A 21,781-nucleotide genomic window follows, 5' to 3' on the forward strand; every position below is an offset into this window, starting at 1 on the left:
TCACTAGACCACATCATATTAACCCATTGCTTCAAATCCTTCCCTTCCTCGTGCAATTGCCTGCCCCTTTAACCAATTAGGGAAATACTTCTAATTCTTTGTTCACATATATTCCATATAATTTTGAAAAACATGCCATGTGGGAAAATATGATTAATAATTCCTTTTTTTTTTTCTTCAAACACAAAAAGCAGTTGCTAGTATTTTCAATGCCCATATTGGTCGATCTATCTAAGATTAGGAGCAACGCTGCGATTAACTTTCAACAAAAGACCTTCACCCTTAGCATAGTAGGAAGATGTCAAACCTTTCAAGCTTATATATAAATAAATCTATTGGCTGACTTGGTAGATGCAACCCCATTCTAATCATACTTCCATTTCATGCCTAAGTATCATCACTTGGAATAAGAAAGATATCATAATTGATATCAAAAATTCACTTGAATCTAAAATTGCATTGACCAATTTCTTTAACATGTTACATAAATTTGAATTTGCATGGTTGGTTGATTCCTTTTAGATTTTGCGTCGAATGTGACATGTTGAGTCGATAGTGACCAACTTCTTTAACATGTTACATAAAAACTCGGATATATGTGTATGCACTAATCATAAATTTAAAGAAATATATACAAAACACAATAACTCACGGTCCCATTTGATATTGGGAATTACTATGGGCTTTATTCCCTTAAGCCTAACTTCAGAACAGAACAGTTTGATATACTCTGTAATCAATAACGATATGATCAAGTTGTAATTGTCAAGAAAATAATGCGATCCCGTAAGCGGGGACAACCAATCCGCCGCTTGCGGCCTCTGTTTCATGGAGAAAGCGATCGTCCGTCGTCGCCCTGAACAGCGAATGCAGGCAGATGATCACTGTCCCGATCATGATGGCTCCGAAGACGGTCGGTCCGACATTGGAGAAGATGAGAGCGAAGATCGTGGCCACGGAGAGCACGCCGAGGATGGTCCCGTCGGTGATCGGGCGGCCGCAGAGGACGACCGGCCAGTCTGGGGTGAAGTAGAGGAAGAACCAGGCGGCGGTGAGGGCGATGAAGGCGAACAGGGAGGCAGGGTGCCAGAGGAGGGAGACGGCGAGGACGGAGAGGCAGAAGAGGGTGTAGTTGGTGCGGAAGTAGGCTATGTTATGGCGGAGGCGGAAGCAAGCGTCGCCGGCGCTGGCGGGGCGAGCGAGGGCGGTGACGTCGAGAAGCTGCAGCCACGGGCGCTGGGCGGAGATCAGGGCCCTGCCGTGCTCCTTAAAGCTGGAGACCTGATCGGCGGCTCCGGCGGTGGGAGAGGACGCGTTAGGCGGCGCGGGGGCCGGAGAAGGGCGAGCCTCCGAGACGGAAGGCCGCGATGGGGGCACGGGCGCTGGATCGGGGTAGGCGGAGATGGGAACGTAGGCGGGCGGCGATGTATTGTGCATCTCGGCAGCTCCTCCAACCACGGATTCCTTCTTCTGCCACCACGGTGGCGGGAGAGAGAGGGGAGATGCAGGAAGAACCCAGAGAGAGTGGCAGATGACAAATAAGCGGCCAAATAGGCAACGTGTGGTAAACGCATTCTCGCCCGATTTGGTCGAGTCACCCCGAAAAGTTGGCCAGCTGATATGGTGTCTCTCATGCGTTAGTCGGTCCCGAGGATTTTACTTTCTCAGTTGTGTTTACCAAAATTGCATGTAGTCAGTTGTTTCTGTTTTTACACCTACCAATTTAATTATTTATAAAAAGCCATTGATTGTCTCTTTTTTTTTTACTTAAGAGCCCCTGTTTTCATATTTTAACTGGGTCTAGGAGTTCCCTTCTTTATTTTTATTTTGATTCATGTCTCATGCGTTAGTAATCTTATTTATTGGCAATTCAAACCAATGAGCTCCGATTTCCTAATAGGAATCATTCGTTCAACATTGTTGTGAGTGGTTTAAGTCGGTAAGCCCTAATACCTTATGTATTTCATAATTCCAAAACTATCTAGTTAGGCAATTTCGTGATGTTAGAACCTTATGTGTTTTATGTTTTCGATAATTTTTAGATGGATAGTTCAAGTCAACAAGCTTAAATGCCCTCATGCGTCTTATGTATCAAATGCCGTCGAACATCTTATATCCCTTATGTGACTGGCTCAAGTTGACATGTCTTGACCCTCATATGTCTCATGCGTCCAATATACCCGATGCGAGTCATTCAACTCATCAAATTTCACTATCCTCGTGTGTCTCATATGATCAACAAAACCAAAATGGGTGATTCAAATTAGTATACTTCTAATGCTCTCATGCCTCTCATACATTCAACACTCCCTATGCATGTTATTCAAGTCAACACGCTCTGATCCTAAAAGCATCACATGCATGTGACACCCACTATGGCAGTGACTCAAGATAACATACCCATATGCCATTATGTGTTTCATGTATCTGACATTCCTATGTGAGCGATTCAAGTCAGCATGCTCTAATGCCTAATGTCTCATGCGTCTAGTATCCCCTATGTAGGTAGTTTGATTAGCATGTTGTAATGCCCATACGTGTCTCATGCATCTCACAAGCTCTACAATGGCTGACAAGTTGTGATGCTATCACATGTCTATGTGTCTCATGCATCTAATACCTTTTGCGAGAGCAGTTCAAGTTAGGAAGCCTTGATGCCCATGCATGATTTATGCATTTGACACCCTCTATATAGGTGATTTAAGTCATCAAGCTATGATACCCTCATGCATCCAACATCGTCTATGTGGCAGGTCTACATCGACATATTACAATGTCGATGCATGATTCATGTGTTTGACACCACCAACACAAGTGGTTCAGGTCAAGTCCCAACTCATATATCTAAACACTACTTATGTAGGCAATTTAAGTCAACACGCCTTGATGTCCTCATTTGTTATATAGTTAACACCCTTAGATATTTGACAACCCCTATGCGAGCAGTTCAAATCATCACACCTTGACATTCCTGTGTCTCATGTGTTCAACACCGCCAATGAGAGCGGTTTAAGTCAACAAGCCTCGTTACCCTCATGTGTTTCATGCATTCAACACCTTTACATGGGTCATTCAAGTTGGCACACTCAAATACATCCAACACCCTTTATGTGGGTTATTCAAGTCTATACATCCAACACTCTTGCATGTCTTGTGCTTTTGACACCTACTATGCAAGTGGTTAAGTAGACACACTCCAATGTCGTCATGCGTCTTGTGCATCCTATTTTACCCTTATGTGAGTGTTTTAAGTCATGCCCTAGTGTTGCCGCACTCTTGTGTATCTAACCCCTTGTGTCCTCGCACATCTCATATGTTTGACACCTCATATGAGAGATATTCAAGTGGGTATGCCTAGATGCCCTTGTGTGTGTCTTATATCTTACAACCCTACTTTGGTGGTTCAAGTTAGCAAGCCTAGATACCCTCACACATCTAATCCATCTGATACACCATATATGAGCGGTTCAATTCAATAGCCACAATACCCTCATATGTCTAATTCATTTAATAACACTCATATGAGTGATTCAAGCAGGCACATCGGTGCCCTCGCATGTTTGATATGATCGACACTTCTATGTGAGAAATTCAAGTGAGTATACTCAAATGCCCTCACAAGTATCTTGCATCCAATACCCTTATTTGGGTGCTTAAAGTTAGTAAATGTAGATGTCCTCGTGCATTTAATTCGTTTGGCATCTCCTATATGGACAGTTTAAGTCGGTAGCCATGATACTCTCACATGTCTAATCCATCTTTTGCCTCATATGTGAGTGATTCAAATAAGCATGCATCGATACCCTCACATGTCTTATGTGATTGACACCTCTATGTAGGTAGTTCAAGTCAATCTGCCATCACACACTCACATGTTTTATACATCCAATACCCCTATGCATTTAGTTCAATTGGGAATACCTCAAAACCCTTGAGTGTCTCATGCATCTAACACCACCTCTATGCAGGTGGTCGAAGTTAGCATGCCCAAAGCTCTTGCATTTCTCATATGTCTAATGCTTCTATGCAAGCGATTCAAGTCGATGCATCCAGATGCCTTCATATGTCTTATGTATTTGACACCCGATAAAGAGGATGTTCAAGTCAATATGCTACAACACCCCTCTACATCTCATTTGTCTCACACCCCCTAAATAAGTAGTTTATGACAATAAGCCCTAATGCCTTTGTATGTCTTATGTATTCGACAATCCCTATGTTAGCAATATTGGCATGCCCTCGCATGCTCATACATATCTTGCATTTGCGCCCTATGTGGGTAGTTTAAGTCAACACATTCTAATGCCCTCATGCTTCTAATATATCTAACACTTCCTACATAAATAGTTCAATGCATGCCTTAGTGCCCTTGTGCATCTTATGTGACTAACACCCCTTTATATGGGCAGTTCAAATGGCATGCCTTGATACTCTTGTGCATCTCATGTTTATGACACCCTTATGTGAGTGATCAAAGATTGGCAAGCCCCGATGGCCTTATGTATCTTATGTATCCAAGACCCCCATATGGGCACTTTAAGTTGGTATTCATGACTCCCTCACACATCTAACGCATTTGACACCCCCTTAGGTTATTCAAGTAACCATGCTCCTAAGGCCCTTATGTCTCTTATGTGTTTAAAACCCATTATGCAGGATATTCAAGTCTATGCTACACAATGCCCTCATGTGTCTCATGCATTCAACACCCCCTATGTTGATGATTTGAGTTCAGACATCATGATAGCCTCTCATGTCTTATGTGTCTCTAGCCCCTATACTAACAATTCAGCATACTCTGATGACCTCGTGTATCTCATGCGTCTAACACCATCTTTGTAGCCAATTTAGGTCCACATGCTTGATGCCCTTATGCCTCTCGTGTCCAACACCACCTACACGTGTGGTTCAAGTTGCACACCCCAATCTCTCGTGCATCTCATGTGATTGAGACACTCTATATACAATATTTAAGTCGACACACCGTAATGAGCTACTAGATCTAGTGCATCTAACTCCTTTGAACATTTGATGGCCCTACATGAACAGTTAGAGTCAACACACCTAAATGCTCTTGTGCATCTCATTTGTCTGACACCCCTAATGTAATTAATCAACTCCACACACCATAATGCCCTCGTGTATCTCTTGCATTTGACACCTACTACATAAGTGGCTTGTGTCACTTGTCACGATACCCTTACTTGTCTTATGTATCTAACAACCCCGTACACAAGCAGTTCAAGTCTACATGCAATGATACCCTCATACGTCTTATGCGTTTGAAACCTATGTAGATATAGTTCACCTTGGCATTCTAAGATACTCTTGTATGTCTTATATGTTTAACACCTTCTTTGCAAGTGGTCCAAGTCACACATCATAACACCCTCAAATATTTCATATGTCTGATAGCTACTAGTAGATAGTTAAAGTCAGTATGCCTCAACAACAACATGCCTCTTATGCATTCGACACCCACTAACATCTTCATATGTCTAATGCGTCTACACATGCTACATGGGTGATTGAAGTTAGCACGCTCTCAATACTCTTGTGCATCTAACACCCTCATATGTTTGACAATCCTATACGAGTGGTTCAAGTTGGAATGCCTCAACTTTGAAGCATCTCATGCATCCAACAAACCTAACGTAGGTAGTTAATGTCAACAAGCCTCAATTCCCTCACACATCTCATGAGTTTGACACTCTTCTATGGGCAACCAAAGCGTTGTCTCCTCATTCCATAAAATGCATCCATTAGAGATTTAAAAATATATATATGTCTCATTTAATTGTTTTCTAAAATAGACAACAATAATTATGGTATTAGAGATGAATATTGTGCTATGGAATAGGATGTTTTCTTCTAATTTTGTATCAAAATGATTGCACACCTCTTATGATTTATCACGTGAGTTAATCATTTGACCATTTGATCGCTGCTATCAGACATATTTCATTCACAATTAAGTTCTAATTAGACAACCTCATAATATAGCCTTTGCTACAATGATATCTACGTAATATTGCTTTTATCATGAATAAACCATAGTATAATATAAAATTTTTTTCCTTCTAATACTAATGCAATAATTAAGATGAAATTCATGAGCATTCCCATCCTCTAAGTTAATAAAGTCTGATAGAAAATATTTTGGTAACCAATCCCCGTCGACCAACTAATCATTCTAAAAGCGCTAACATTGAAGAAAAAAGTCGAATCACCCACTAGGAAATAACGTGGTGGGTGGTTATGGTTTGTTTTCTATGGATAATAATCCACGGGAGGTCATTTGGACTGGCCCTATCAACTTCTGTGGCCAATAGTTCATGAAGGTTGTTCGGGCCTGTTTATCCCTCTATCGGCCCCCATGGACAATAGTTCATAAGAGGTTGTTCGAACATATCACCTCTACAGACAAAACACCAAGGAAGATGTTGGGGCTATTATGGAGGATCTCCTTAGTTGGTCAAGTATAAAAGCCGACCCCTGGTGTCGGCCTAAGAGTCAGACCTATTTCCAAAAACCTCTCACACCCTATGTAATTTTTAGAACTAACTTGTGCGTTGGAGGAGTCGGGTCAGAAAATTCCTCCCGACGCTAACCTTTGCGCAATAACCCACCAAAAAGCCCACCTCGGCTTGACCTCAAGACCACCTCAGATAGGTCAAGGTTATGCGAAGACCACCTTAGTCGCACTAGGACCGCCACAAGGGTTCCTCGGATGTCTCTACACCTTTTGGACAAGACCAAGCTGGGCTGACTCGACCGTCCATGATGCGTCCCCTCAATAATTTGGCACTAGAAGGAGGGCATTGAATATCGTAGGAATGCCCGCCTATGTGTTGGAAAATCTAGGGGTGATATCACATGCACAGTAGAAGAATATTAAAAATAAAATCCCTAATTTCTCAAAATATGTGTTCATCATCGTGCGAAGATTGGTGCACAAAATTTGAGAAACTTAAAATTGTGTATATGAAAGATTGTATTACCTAGGGAGATCGTATATCCTTGAATCATTGCAAATCTCTAGAAGAGGGTGAAGGAGGTCAAGTGTCGTTCTCTCTAGTAGTGATCCACACAACATGGTTGCGACGATGCTCCTTAAAACTCCAAACCTGTTATCTGAGGAGGAGATGGGGAGGACAATAGGAGAGGCAATAAAAAAAGCCCTAGCCTATGAACCATTAGTTCCTTGTCTACTTAACTCTAATGAATCCAGCTCTATTGAGTATTGGATCTCCATCTAACTATCTAAGCCTCGTAGATTAGTAGATTTCTATCCAATAATCTCTTATTGACTCTTATTGGATTTCATCCATAGGGTCCAATAATTCATGAGCTTATTGGATATCCAATAAGATAGGAGCTCAAGCCGATATCTCATATCCGAACCATTACATATCGCAACACCTACCATATGTGTGTGACCCTTTAGGCCCAATATCGATCTGGTCGTGAGTCATAATTGTCAGAACTCATTTTGGCTCATTGAATTATTATCTCCATAATAATTCACTCGACTTATCGACTACGGACGTACTAGGCCACTAGGTCGCAGTCCCTATATGATATAGGAGAATCCAATCTTTTGGATCTATCTATCCTTAGTTACCATGTACCTATAGTCTCTCAACCATCTACTATTCCAAAGATCATATATCGAGCATGGTACTATCATGCCCATACGGTTTCTTATCGAGTCTTGCTCTAATCGGATTCTCCCGGAGAACTCTTTCTCTCTCAATCCGAATCACCTTGGCCAAGTATTTGTTTGAGCAAGAAAATAGAATATTTCTCTCATGATACCGAGAGTGGATGATCCTCTATCGATACTCAATAACCCTCATAAGGTTGGCTGCCACTCTCAATAACCAATTGTACTAGATTTGAAAATTTCAAATCTATAAGTCTAGTATCAAAGAATGGAATACTCATACAGGACATCCTTGATGTCTCAAGTCTAAGGACCATATACACTATTCGGACTACGGAATTACTGTTTGTTAAGAAGGCATCATCAACCATCCAGTATTCCGTGAGCAGATCAATTAGTGAACTCATTCTCCAATGAGCACATGTATTGTATCCTTAATGTCCCCACATAAGTAGCTATGAGACCAGCTGACTCCATCATATGGACAAGTATACAACGCACTAGTTTGTCCGGTTATCTCAATGTCCTTCTCGAGTAACCTATGACCGGGATTATTTAGGGTCTATGTTTAAAGGTGAATTAGTCTCATTATTGTAATCCTATCATGATCTGATTCCTATTGTACAGATCCATAGAGATCATAACATATATATGCAATAAGCAATATAAAGTAAGAAATTACCATAATAATAATAGTAAAAAAGATTGCGTGTTATGTCACACATGTCATCACTCACGTGAATGACTTGCAGGGCACCCATGACTAACACCTAGGCCACTTGTGTCCAACACCACCTATATGTGTGGTTCAAGTTGCACACCCCAATCTCTCGTGTATCTCATGTAATTGATACACCCTACATAGACTATGTAAGTCAACACACTCTAATGCGCTACTAGATCTAGTGCATCTAACTTCCTTGAACATTTGATGGCTATACATGAGCAGTTAGAGTTAACACACCTAAATGCCCTTGTGCATCTCATTTGTCTGAGATCCCTCATGTAAGCAATTAACTCTACACGCTATAATGCCCTCATATATCTCTTGCATTTGACACCCACTACATAGTTAGCTTATGTCACCTATCACGACACCCTTACTTGTCTTATGCATCAAACAACCCCATACACAAGCAGTTCAAGTCCACATGCAATGATACCCTCATAAGTCTTATGTGTTTGAAACCTTTGTAGAGGTGGTTCACCTTGGCATTCCAAGATACTCTTGTATGTCTTATATGTTTAACACTTCCTTTACAAGTGGTCCAAGTCCACACATCATGACACCCTCAAACATTTCACATGTCTGATAGCTACTAGTAGATTCTTAAAGTCAATATGCCTCAACACTAGCATGCCTCTCATGCATTCGACACCGATTAACACTTTCATGTCCAATGCGTCTACACATGCTACATGGGTGGTTGAAGTTAGCTCGCTCTCACATCCTTGTGCATCTAACACCCTCTCATATGTTTGACAATCCTATACGAGTGGTTCAAGTTGGAATGCCTCAACTTTGAAGCATCTCATGCATCCAACAAACCTAATGCAGGTAGTTAATGTCAACAAGCCTCAATTCCCTCACACATCTCATGAGTTTGACACTCTTATTTGGGCAACCAAAGCGTTGTCTCCTCATTCCATAAAATGCATCCATTTGAGATTAAAAAAAAAAAATGTCTCATTTAATTGTTTTCTAAAATAGACAACAATAATTATGGTATTAGAGATGAATATTGTGCTATGGAATAGGATGTTTTCTTCTAATTTTGTATCAAAATTATTGCACACCTCTTATGATTTATCACATGGGTTAATCATTTGACCATTTGATCGCTGCTATCAGACATATTTCATTCACAATTAAGTTCTAATATTAGACAACCTCATAATATAACCTTTGCTACATTGATATCTATGTAATATTGCTTTTATCATGAATAAACCACAGCATAAGAAATAATTTTTTCCTTCCAATACTAATGCAATAATTAAGATGAAATTCATGAGCATTCCCATCTTCTAAGTTAATAAAGTTTGATAGAACATATTTTAGTAACCAATCACCATCCACCAACTAATCATTCTAAAAGCGCTAACATTGAAGAAAAAAGTCGAATCACCCACAAGGAAATAACGTGGTGGGTGGTTATGGTTTGTCGATTTCTATGCATAATAATCCACGAGAGGCCATTTGGACTGGCCCTATCGACTTCCGTGGCCAACAATTCATGGAGGTTGTTCGGGCCTATTTATCTCTCTATCGGCCCCCATGGACAATAGTTCATAGGAGGTCGTTTGAACATATCACCCCTACAGACAAAACAAGGGAGACGTTGGGGCTATTATGGAGGATCTCCTTAGTTGGTCAGGTATAAAAGCCGACCCCTAGTGTCGGCCCAGGAGTCGGACCTTTTTCCAAAAACCTCTCACACCCTATGTAATTTTCGGAACTAACTTATGCATTGGAGGAGTCGGGTTAGAAAATTCCTCCTGACGCTAACTTTACATAATAACCCACCAAAAAGCCCACCTCGGCCTGACCTCAAGACCACCTCGGATAGGTCAAGGTTATGCGAAGACCACCTTAGTCGCGCTAGGACTGCCACAAGGGTTCCTCGGATGTCTCTACGCCTTTGGGACAAGACCAAGCTGGGCTGACTCGACCGTCGATGATGCATCCCCTCAATAATTTGGCACTAGATGGAGGGCATTGAATATCATAGGAATGTCCGCCTATGTGTTGGAAAATCTAGGGGCGATATCACATGCGCAGCGAAAGAATATTAAAAACAAAATCCCTAATTTCTCAAAAGATGTGTTCATTGTCGTGTGAAGATTGATGCACAAAAATCGAGAAACTTAAAACTGTGTATATGAAAGATTATATTACCTAGGGAGATCATATATCTTTGAATCCTTGAATCCTTGAATCCTTAACAATTTGGAACTAGAAGGAGGACCTTGAATATAGTAGGAATATCCGCCCATGAACCCTTTACACAAATGGGAGGCTACTTTAATAGTGCAAAGATTGAGTGCTCCAGTGAAGAAACTCTACCCCCAATCTATAGCACCTTTACACAAATGGGCAGCTACCCTCCTTTCCCCAATTGGATGCAACCACCTCCACTCAAACACTAGGGTATTACTGGCCTCTATTCAATGACTTAGAACTCTCACCTCCGAGGATGAATATGAGGCACTTGGTTGTCCCTGCAAAGGCATTATTGAACATCATGAACCAAGTGTAGGCGCTCACAAGCATAATGCAGGCAATCGCTCCGCTCTTGTCCCAACTAAGTCAATAGACTATCTTGTCATCGCAACCACGACCGATATCTCAACCACCACTAGCACCCGCACCTATCGGGGTCATAGATGCCCTACAAATCGATGACACGGTATCGACGCGCAGCGGTGCACATATCTAGTATGCATGAAGCTCTTCTGCCAACCCTACAGCTCCAAGTATGTTACGTTTCATGGACTCTACGACGTGGCATTTGTGATAAAGATGATCACCCGAGCCCCACTGCCCAACACATTGAACGACTTCTCTAATTTGGTGAGGACCATCTTTGGCCAGATTTATGATCTCAAATATATATCTCGATTTTGTGGAGGACTTCCTCAGGGAGAGATTGGTTTGGTGGGACTATCAAGGTTATTGAACTTTGAACCCGTAGGGATCCGTCACAAAGCAGCATATGACAGTCTACTAATTGGGGCACTCTTCAACAAAATGAAGCAACGAAGGCATGACATAGAGGACAACAGATCTGCATCAGTCCTCTATGGTATAGATAATAGAAGTGTCGAGAACAGGACTCGAAGGATTGACCGCAGAGGTTGGCCTTACCCAAGACGGCAGCAACACCCCTTGGCTGCCATGGGGTTGGCGGTTTAATTTAGAGGGAACATGTTAATGTATTGAAGCATTTTTCATTTCTTCAATAAAGCTTCTTCACTTCTTCAATAAAGCTTCTTCAAGTTTCGCTCTTGCCTTTGGCCAACGACCAATGTCGTTGAGAAAAGACTAACGCCGCTGCAGCCACATTCCTAAGAGGCTCCACGACCAATCCTCATCTTCCTCACTGCGGTAGCCTTCGCTGTCTTCGCTGATCTGCCAACAGTCAGTGGACTTAAGGAGAACGAAGGGCGGATTTATGGAGAATGAAGGGAACGCCTGTGCCCTCACAGCAACAGCAATCACAACAGTAGCAGTGATCTGCTCTTGCCCTACTCACGAAGTCTCTCACTTGTAAATCATTCTTTGCATCGATCCAAGATTGGTATCCTTATCAGGAGCACCATCTTGTGGGGTCATGATAGAAGATAAGATTTTCACAACTATATGAGGAAATCTCTCTATTCTGTTGAGGAAAATCCTCTATTCTATTGAGGGAAATCCTTTCTCCTAATTTGTATGAGAGAGAACATGTTAATGTATTGAAGCATTTTCATTTCTTCAATAAAGCTAAAGCTTCTTCTCTTCTTCAATAAAGCTTCTTCAATAATTGTTCTTATCTTCTATTCTTTCCATCATGGTATCAGAGCAGTGAGAAAAGTGAAGTTTCGCTCTTGCCTTTGGCCAGCGACCAACGTTGTTGAGAAAAGCGAAGCTTCGCCCTTGTTTTCGGCCAGTGACCAACGCCGCTGCAGTCACATTCCTAAGAGGCTCCACGGCCAATCCTCATCTTCCTCATCGCGGTAGCCTTTGCTATCTTCGCTGATCTGCCAACAGTCGATGGACTTAAGGAGAACGAAGGGCGGATTTAAGGAGAATGAAGGGAACGCCTGTGCCCTCACAACAACAGCAATCGCAACAGTAGCAGCGATCTGCTCTTGCCCTACTCACGAAGTCTCTCGCTTGTAAATCATTCTTTGCATCGATCCAGGGCATGATAGAAGATAAGATTTCCCCAACTATATGAGGAAATCTCTCTATTCTATTAAGGAAAATCCTCTATTCTGTTGAGGGAAATCCTTTCTCCTAATTTGTATGAGAGATAACATGTTAATGTATTGAAGCATTTTCATTTCTTCAATAAAGCTAAAGCTTTTTCTCTTTTTCAATAAAGCTTCTTCAATAATTGTTCTTATCTTCTATTCTTTCCATCATGGTATCAGAGCAGTGAGAAAAGCGAAGTTTCGCTCTTGCCTTTAGTCAGCGACCAACGTTGCTGAGAAAAGCGAAGCTTCGCCCTTGTCTTCGGCCAGCGACCAACGCCACTGCAGAACGAAGGGAACGCCTGTGCCCTCATAGCAACAGCAATCGCAATAATAGCACCATCTTGCAGGGGCATGATAGAAGATAAGATTTCCCCAACTATATGAGGAAATCTCTCTATTCTGTCGAGGAAAATCCTTTCTCCTAATCTGTATAAATAGAAGAGAGAACATGTTAATGTATTGAAGCATTTTTTATTTCTTCAATAAAGCTTCTTCACTTCTTCAAAAAAGCTTCTTCAGTAATTGTTCTTATCTTCTATTCTTTTCATCAAATATATCATCCTCAGTGTCAAGAAAATGTCCCTCGAAATGGACGATGGAGTCCACTTGACATTTTCTGATAGAGATCTGCAGCAATTTTCATTTGCATCCATGCCAAATCGAAGACTTAATCCACGACAAGACTCGTTCTTTTACAGTATTCAGAAAATTAAAATGAAATTGATATTCTTTTTTTAGATACTAAACGTGTGCAGTTGATGATCTTTTTTTGTGTTCATTATTTACTGAGAAAAATAAGAAAAAGTTCCTCTCTGTTTTGACTGCCCAACTGCTTGACACTTGAGCTATTTCCCCACGGATACAAGCTAGTGAATCCTATGGTTCATGATATATGTAACAAAACTTTCATACCGATTAAAACTTTCTACAAAATTTGAAATTGAAGAGAACTATTATAAAAAAAAAAAATTGATACCGAGAAGAAATTAGTTTGGTAAGTCGTGAAAGTATTATATTTTGAAGATATTATACACCTAAAATGTATTACATCCGTAAGGATAAAATTTATTCAATTTGTATTTTTTATATACATTATGGCTGAATAATATCGTTACTTCTTTTTTTTCATATGATATATGATTTTCTACTATTAATTTCAGTTTAAATTGGATGTTCTATTTTTTTTTCTAAAATTTCAAACTGCAGCGTGCTAGATGATGTTGGGATTTTACTTTATCGAATTAGCATAGATTAACACCAATGGTTTTTCTGCTACCATATGATCAAGGTTTATCAGGAAGTTTGAATCATGAGGATCTTACCCAAGTTTGAATCATTTTGAAAAATCATGAGGAGCTTCTATCATCGGAAAGAGTAAATGCAAGTAACTTGCCCAAATTAAATAGACAAGAATCTTTATAGACGCAACAAGTATTAAGAGTTGTATGATACAGAAACATATTTCTCAACTGTAATAGGTCAAACAAATGTGTTTTTTTGAACATATTTGACAGAATTAGGTACTACAATTGCATTTTAATTCCATAGGCTGTTCGTGTACCTGTTGCAAATACGTACAAAAAAATATGTCATGTATCCTTGATCGTTCTTGTGGGCAACTTTGTTGCATGCTTCACCTCGATGAAGATTGCCCTGAGCAGTAGACCTGTAGGGCTCGTTGGTGCGTCGTCGAGTACTGTTTGTTTCCCATGCTTGCATACATCGGATACGCACGAGCACCGGTGCGCATGCATCGTTGTCGTCTCATCGACTTCTGGTGGCCGCAGCAGTAGTACGTGCTGCTGAGCACATTCTTTTAGGACATGCAGATCGTACATGTACTAAATTAAACCGCCAACCCCATGGCAGCCAAGCGGTGTTGCTGCCGTCTTGCGTAAGGCCAACCTCTGCGGTCAATCCTTCGAGTCCTCCTGTTCTCGACGCATCTATTCTCTATACCATAGAGGACCGATGCAGATCTGTCGTCCTCTACGTTATGCCTTCGTTGCTTCATTTCGTTGAAGAGTGCCCCAATTAGTAGACTGTCATATGCTGCTTGGTGACGGATCCCTACGGGTTCAAAGTTCAATAACCTTGATAGTCCCACCAAACCAATCTCTCCCCGACGCAGTCCTCCACAAAATCGAGATATATATTTGAGATCATAAATCTGGCCGAAGATGGTCCTCACCAAATCAGAGAACTCGTTCAAGGTGTTGGGCAGTGGGGCTCGGGTGATCATCTTTATCACAAAAGCCACGTCGTAGAGTCCGTGAAACGTAACATACCTGGAGCTGTAGGGTTGGCCGAAGAGCTTCACGCATACCAGATAGGCGCACCGCCGCGCGTCGATGCCGTGTCGTCGGTATTGCTGGAAGTCGTGCCCGCTCTGTGTCAACAACTCGATGGAGTCGGGAGAGGAAGCATCCACATCGGGATCGAAATCCGAAAAATTGAACTGCCAACAGCACCCCGGCCATGGGGTGTTGCCGCCTTCGTCGAACAAGGCGACGCCCAGCTGGATCAGGTGCATGTTATCCACGTTGTGCTTCACGTCATTGTATCTTTCTTCTTCGGTGGCATTGCGAGGGGTGTCGCGAATGAACCCCGGGAACTCCGTATCGATTGCCACTATCGGGTAGGAGCCACGGAGACTGAGGATGAGCTCCAAGTGCTCCACAAGGTTTGCCTTCCCCACGTTGATGGCCATGGCAAGCTGCACCACTCTCTCTGTCGCTTTCTCTTTCTCCTTCGCTTTCTCTTTCGCTTTCGCGCTCTCTCTCTTCACTAGCAGTAGTGTATGTACTTTGGGGTCACCCTCTTTGGTGTTTATATAGACGATTTCCCGACGCATAACACAGATTTCTAACATTATTCATTGTATTCGGACGATGTTATAATTATTACTTTTTCTATTCATTTTGTATTGCCTACATTGCTAGCTCCCTTTCATCACCAAAAATTGTTTGCCTAGCAATTGGTTCTACGTTCCATATTAACCTTGCTACTTCATTAATTCCCTTCCCTTCTCTACCAAAAATATGTGTGATTCACCAACTTTCTCAGCTTATCCCTCATTTTATTCCTCACCTACCACAATGGATTAATTTTACTGCTCATCATCGTCATTAATTCTAGACCGATCAATATTAAGTTGTGCCTCCCACAATGGTTTAATTAGGGCTTTCCTATTCCACATGTATTTGACATCCATTTCCCTTCCATTCGTTCCGTGTTTTGGTTTCCTTGATGATCGAGGACAAAGGCCGCAACTTTGTCTCTCACTAGACCACATCATATTAACCCATTGCTTCAAATCCTTCCCTTCCTCGTGCAATTGCCTGCCCCTTTAACCAATTAGGGAAATACTTCTAATTCTTTGTTCACATATATTCCATATAATTTTGAAAAACATGCCATGTGGGAAAATATGATTAATAATTCCTTTTTTTTTTTTTTCCAAACACAAAAGGCAGTTGCTAGTATTTTCAATACCCATTTTGGTCGATCTATCTAAGATTAGGAGCGACGCTGCGATTAACTTTCAACAAAAGACCTTCACCCTTAGCATAGTAGGAAGATGTCAAACCTTTCAAGCTTATATATAAATCTATTGGCTGACTTGGTAGATGCAACCCCATTCTAATCATACTTCCATTTCATGCCTAAGTATCATCACTTGGAATAAGAAAGATATCAATTGTGTTGGAAAAAATCTGTTAATGTGAAATAATTCTTTTCCCTCTTTATGTATCAAAAAGAGGGAACGTAGGCGCGGGGGCCGGAGAAGGGCGAGCCTCCGAGACGGAAGGCCGCGATGGGGGCACGGGCGCTGGATCGGGGTAGGCGGAGATGGGAACGTAGGCGGGCGGCGATGTATTGTGCATCTCGGCAGCTCAGCTCCTCCAACCACGGATTCCTTCTTCTGCCACCACGGTGGCGGGAGAGAGAGGGGAGATGCAGGAAGAACCCAGAGAGAGTGGCAGATGACAAATAAGCGGCCAAATAGGCAACGTGTGGTAAACGCATTCTCGCCCGATTTGGTCGAGTCACCCCGAAAAGTTGGCCAGCTGATATGGTGTCTCTCATGCGTTAGTCGGTCCCGAGGATTTTACTTTCTCATTTGTTTTTACCAAAATTGCATGTAGTCAGTTGTTTCTGTTTTTACACCTACCAATTTAATTATTTATAAAAAGCCATTGATTGTCTCTTTTTTTTTTACTTAAGAGCCCCTATTTTCATTTGACATCCATTGAATTGATTCATGTCTCATGAGTTAGTAACCCTATTTATTAGCAATTCAAATCAATAAGCTCCAATTTCTTAATAGGAATCATTAGTTCAACACTGTAAGTGGTTTAAGTCGGTAAACCCTAATACCTTATGTATTTCATAATTTCAAACTATCTAGTTAGGCGATTTCGTGATGTTAGGACCTCATGTGTCTTATGTTTTCGATAATTTTTAGATGGATAGTTCAAGTTAACAAGCTTAAATACCCTCATGCGCCTTATGTATTAGATGCCCTCGGAAATCTTATACCCCTTATGTGACTAGCTCAAATTGACATGTCTTGACTCTGATATGTCTCATGTTCCAATACACCCGATACGAGTCATTCAACTCGTCAAATTTCACTATCCTCGTGTGTCTCGTATGATCAACAAAACCAAAATAGGTGAATCAAATTAATATACTTTTGATGCTCTGATGCCTCTTATACATTCAACACTCCCTATACATGTTATTCAACTCAACACGCTATGATCCTATAAGCATCACATGCATGTGATACCCACTATGGCAGTGACTCAAGATAACATACCCAAATGCCATTATGTGTTTCATGTATATGACATTCCTATGTGGGCGATTCAAGTCAGCATGCTCTAATGCCCAGTGTCTCATGCGTCTAGTATCCCCTATGTAGGTAGTTTGATTAGCATGTTGTAATGCCCTCACGTGTCATGCATCTCACGTGCTCTACAATGGAACTTGAGCTGACAAGTTGTGATGCTCTCACATGTCTATGTGTCTCATGCATCTAATACCTTTTGCTAGAGCAGTTCAAGTTAGGAAGCCTTGATGCCCATGCATGATTTATGCATTTGACACCCTCTATATAGGTGATTTAAGTCATCAAGCTATGATACCCTCATGCATCCAACATCGTCTATGTGGTGGGTCTACGTCGACATATTACAATGTTGATGCATGATTCATGTGTTTGACACCACCAACACAAGTGGTTCAGGTCAAGTCCCAACTCATATATCTAAACACTACTTATGTAGAAAATTGAAGTCAACACGCCTTGACGTCCTCATTTGTTATATAGTTAACACCCTTAGATATTTGACAACCCCTATGTGAGCAGTTCAAATCATCACACCTTGACATTCATGTTTCTCATGTATTCAACGCCGTCAATGAGAGCGGTTTAAGTCAACAAGCCTCATTGCCCTCATGTGTCTCATGAATTCAACAAGCCTTGGGTAGTTGGATGGAGATCCAATACCCAATAGGGCAGGATCTATTAGGGTGAAGTTGACAGGGGACCTCTATAAATAGGGAGAAACCAATGGTTCATAGGCTAGAGCATTTTTTATTGCAACCTCCTATTCTCCTCTCCTCTTCTCCTCTTCAGATAGTAAGCCTAGAGACTTGACGAGTATCATCGTAGCCCTACTGTGTGGATCACCGCTAGAGAGGAGGACGCGTGACCTCCTTCACCCTCTCCTAGATATCTGCAGCGATATACGATCTTACAAGGTAACATAATCTTTCAAATATGCAGTTTTAATTTTCGTAGATTTTGCATACCAATCTTCGCACAACGATGAATACATATTTGGGAAATTATGGATTTTATTTTTAATGTTCTTCCGCTGTGCATGTGATGTTGCCCCTAATATTTCCTAATAGTAGTATCAGAGAAATTGCTACTGCCCTCGCAATTGGTAGCTTGCTGTCATCTGTGTGAATGTAGCCACCTGCAACGGTGGTCAAGCTACCATCTACGTGCGTGCAGCCACTTGCAGCGGTAGTCGTAGGCAAGCAGCATAGCGCCAGCGCTGCGCTTACAGCAAGCGGCTGATGACCTGCTTGCAGTAGGCTTGCGGCCGATAAGGGTTGGCAGCTCACGGGCACTGCCTGCGGCTACAGCGCAACCCGTGGGCGACTCGCTTGCAGCAACGGCACTCGCCCGCGGGTGAGCTGCCTACAAGGGCGACACTTGTGGATGGTGGCGGTCGCCCTCTAGGGGCTGTGCCACCCGCGGGTGAGCCACCCGCAGCGGTGCCCGCAAAGGTGCTCTCCCACATGGGGCGGCGCCACCCGCAAGCGAACAGTCAGGGTAAAGGCGACGCCGCTGCCCCCCCTCTTGTAGCGATTGCTATCGATAGGGTGGTGGCAACTATAGCATAGCAATGGAGATGGGGAGGGTTAGGTTTTTAGCAAAAGATAGTTTTGCCCCTTGGAATTATAAAAATTCCAAATTCTATCCTTCTACATAAATTATTAAAATACCCCTCAAAATTTAGAAAATCTCCTACATATCCCAAATTTCAAAAAATATTAATTAATTAAAATATTTAATTAATTAATAATAATAATAATAATAATAATAATATTATTATTATTATTATTATTATTATCTAGTAGTCCTACATGATTATGTGTATATGTGATGTATGATTTGTGGATGGATGATCATGGACCGTGCGATATGTGTGTACTTGTGATTATTATTATTGGAGTCTACGAGCCTCCATTTTATTTCTTGTTTATTGTTGGGCCTGTGTGCCTATGATTAAGTTGTAATCACATGAGGAGGTGCAACGGGAGTATGGAAGCGATAGCGGTACCCACGAGGCCGAGACGGATGATCGCGATGCATGGAAATGCGTCGAGATGCCGACGGAACTGATGAGAACGAGATGGATGATCACATGGTATAGAGATGCACCATTACACACATAGATCTTGATGTGAGTGATTAGGCCCACTGGCTCAGGCCTTATCACATTAGGTTGTGGTCCATGATCATCTAGTGTGATTGTTCATGTGATGTGTGATTGCTTGTACACCTACTATATATATATATATATATATATATATTGCATGCGATGTAAATATATATTAAATATGTATATGTGTGACATGTCATATTAGTCATATTAGGAGACCAAATCAAAATACCCTCTCTCGATAATATTAAGTCGGTAAATATGAGACAATTAGATTGACCTAAGTGGCATTCCATTGTTATAGGTATGGATCGATTCTCAATGTATGTTGAGTTGGTCGAGTCCCTCGAGGCTCACCTATATCACAACTCACTATCTTGCCTATAACATAGAGATGTCACCGGTGACCTGAGGATATTGTATGCTTGGTCGAGTCCTTCTAGGGTATATCAACGAATTAGACTCATCTTGTAACAATGGTGTTGACTTAACCAAACATCATGGTTGGTCGAGTCTCTTGAGACCATGGTGGTTCGGAGGTCGAACATTATGAGAATTGTAAGGAGTTATGATCGATAGGAGTTGCCTACTTTTTGGGCTTATTGTGATTGGTCGAGTCCCTCGAGGTTACACTAAGATGTTGATTGGATCCCGATCCCCACTAGAAGTCTATCAGAGACTTCTATTGGTGTCATATGACTCGCTAGTAAAATAGTGGGAGTAGATTAAGATAAAAGTCCATATCTTATTTGTTTATTTTTTATAAAATCTGCATGTTATTTATTTTTACTACATCTTTATTTTCAGAAAATATCGCTTTTAAATCCCTTACGTGGCAGACTTGATGTCAACCACCTCACTGGTTCAAATTATACGAATTGGCTCAACAACTTGAGAATTATTCTCACGACGAAGAAAATCATGTACGTCCTTGATACAGTGATGCCTATGCCCGAGCAAGGGGCAAGCAAGGATGAGATTGCTCATTACGTGAAGTACATAAATAAGTCCACTCTTGCTCAATGTTACATGTTGGGCTCCATGACTCCTGAGTTATAGAGACAACATGAAAAGATGGATTCCAGATTTATTCTCCTACATAACCGCAAACTGTTTGAGGAACAATGAAGGATTCAACGATATGAGATGCCCAAAAGCCTCTTCTGCACTAGGATGACTAAGGGGACACTGGTTCAGAACTATATTCTAAAGATGATTGAGTGGATAGAGACACTCACAGGTCTATGAATGGTCCTAGAGGATAACCTATATATGGATTTTATGCTTCAATCCCTACTAGATTCTTTTTCACAGTTCATAATGAATTTTAATATGAACAAGTTTGAGGTAACTCTCCGTGAGCTCCTCAATATATTGAGGGAGGCAAAGAGCACTGTTAAGAAAGATAAGCTAGTTCTCTATACTAGTGAGACCAGAAAGAAAATAAAAGTAAAAAAGTCCCTTAAGAAGGGCAAGGGCAAGGGTAAGCCGGGTAAAGCAAAGGTTGCTAAGAAAGACCCGGCAATGAACAAAGGACAGTGCTTCCACTACAACAAAGATGGGCACTGGAAGAGGAACTGTAACGAGTACCTTACAGAGAGGGCTAAACAGAAGCTTGGAGAAGCTTTAGGTACATCCACGATCAGTCTCCAATTATCAGATTTTTGTAATAGTGCATGGGTATTCGATATTGGTAGTGCTTATCACATTTGTACTTTGTTATAGATTCTGAAAAAAAAGACTAGGATATTGGCGTGAGGAATATTGCATAATGGCTTATTTATACTAGATATTGCTCCACAAATCATGAATGTAAGTGTGTCCAATAAGAAACGAGATGAGTTGAATAGTGCATACCTGTGACATTGCAAGCTAGGCCACATCCATGAGAGAATGATCGAAAAGTTGCTAAAGGATGGATATCTAGATCCATTTAATTTTGAGTCATATGCAACTTGCGAGCCTTGGCTTCATGGAAAACTAACCAGCTCTCCTTTTAATGGAACTGGAGAGAGAGCCACTAAGATGTTGGAACTCATACACAATGATGTATATGGACCCATGTCAACTTATTGTCACGGACTTAGCTAGTTTTGCCTAAGTCGTGCGGCACCCTTACGTGTCCGTCCGCAAATGTCAGCCTCCCCGAAGCCTCCCATTGTCCCTTAGGACCAACAAAAGAGAG

General features: G+C 41.5%; 1 protein-coding gene and 1 pseudogene across 1 annotated transcript; both read right to left on the bottom strand.

Moving 5' to 3' along the window:
* Positions 1–595: 595 nt before the first annotated feature.
* Positions 596–1,630, bottom strand: LOC135587119 (PRA1 family protein B4-like; annotated as a pseudogene).
* Positions 1,631–14,474: 12,844 nt separating this feature from the next.
* On the bottom strand, positions 14,475–15,338 carry LOC135679244 (probable CCR4-associated factor 1 homolog 11). The gene has a single exon (XM_065192763.1). The coding sequence runs from the start codon at positions 15,336–15,338 to the stop codon at positions 14,475–14,477; it is 864 nt and encodes a 287-aa protein (XP_065048835.1).
* Positions 15,339–21,781: the final 6,443 nt, after the last annotated feature.

The sequence above is a fragment of the Musa acuminata genome, chromosome BXJ1-1 (assembly GCF_036884655.1).
Source record: "Musa acuminata AAA Group cultivar baxijiao chromosome BXJ1-1, Cavendish_Baxijiao_AAA, whole genome shotgun sequence".
Lineage (NCBI taxonomy): Eukaryota > Viridiplantae > Streptophyta > Magnoliopsida > Zingiberales > Musaceae > Musa > Musa acuminata.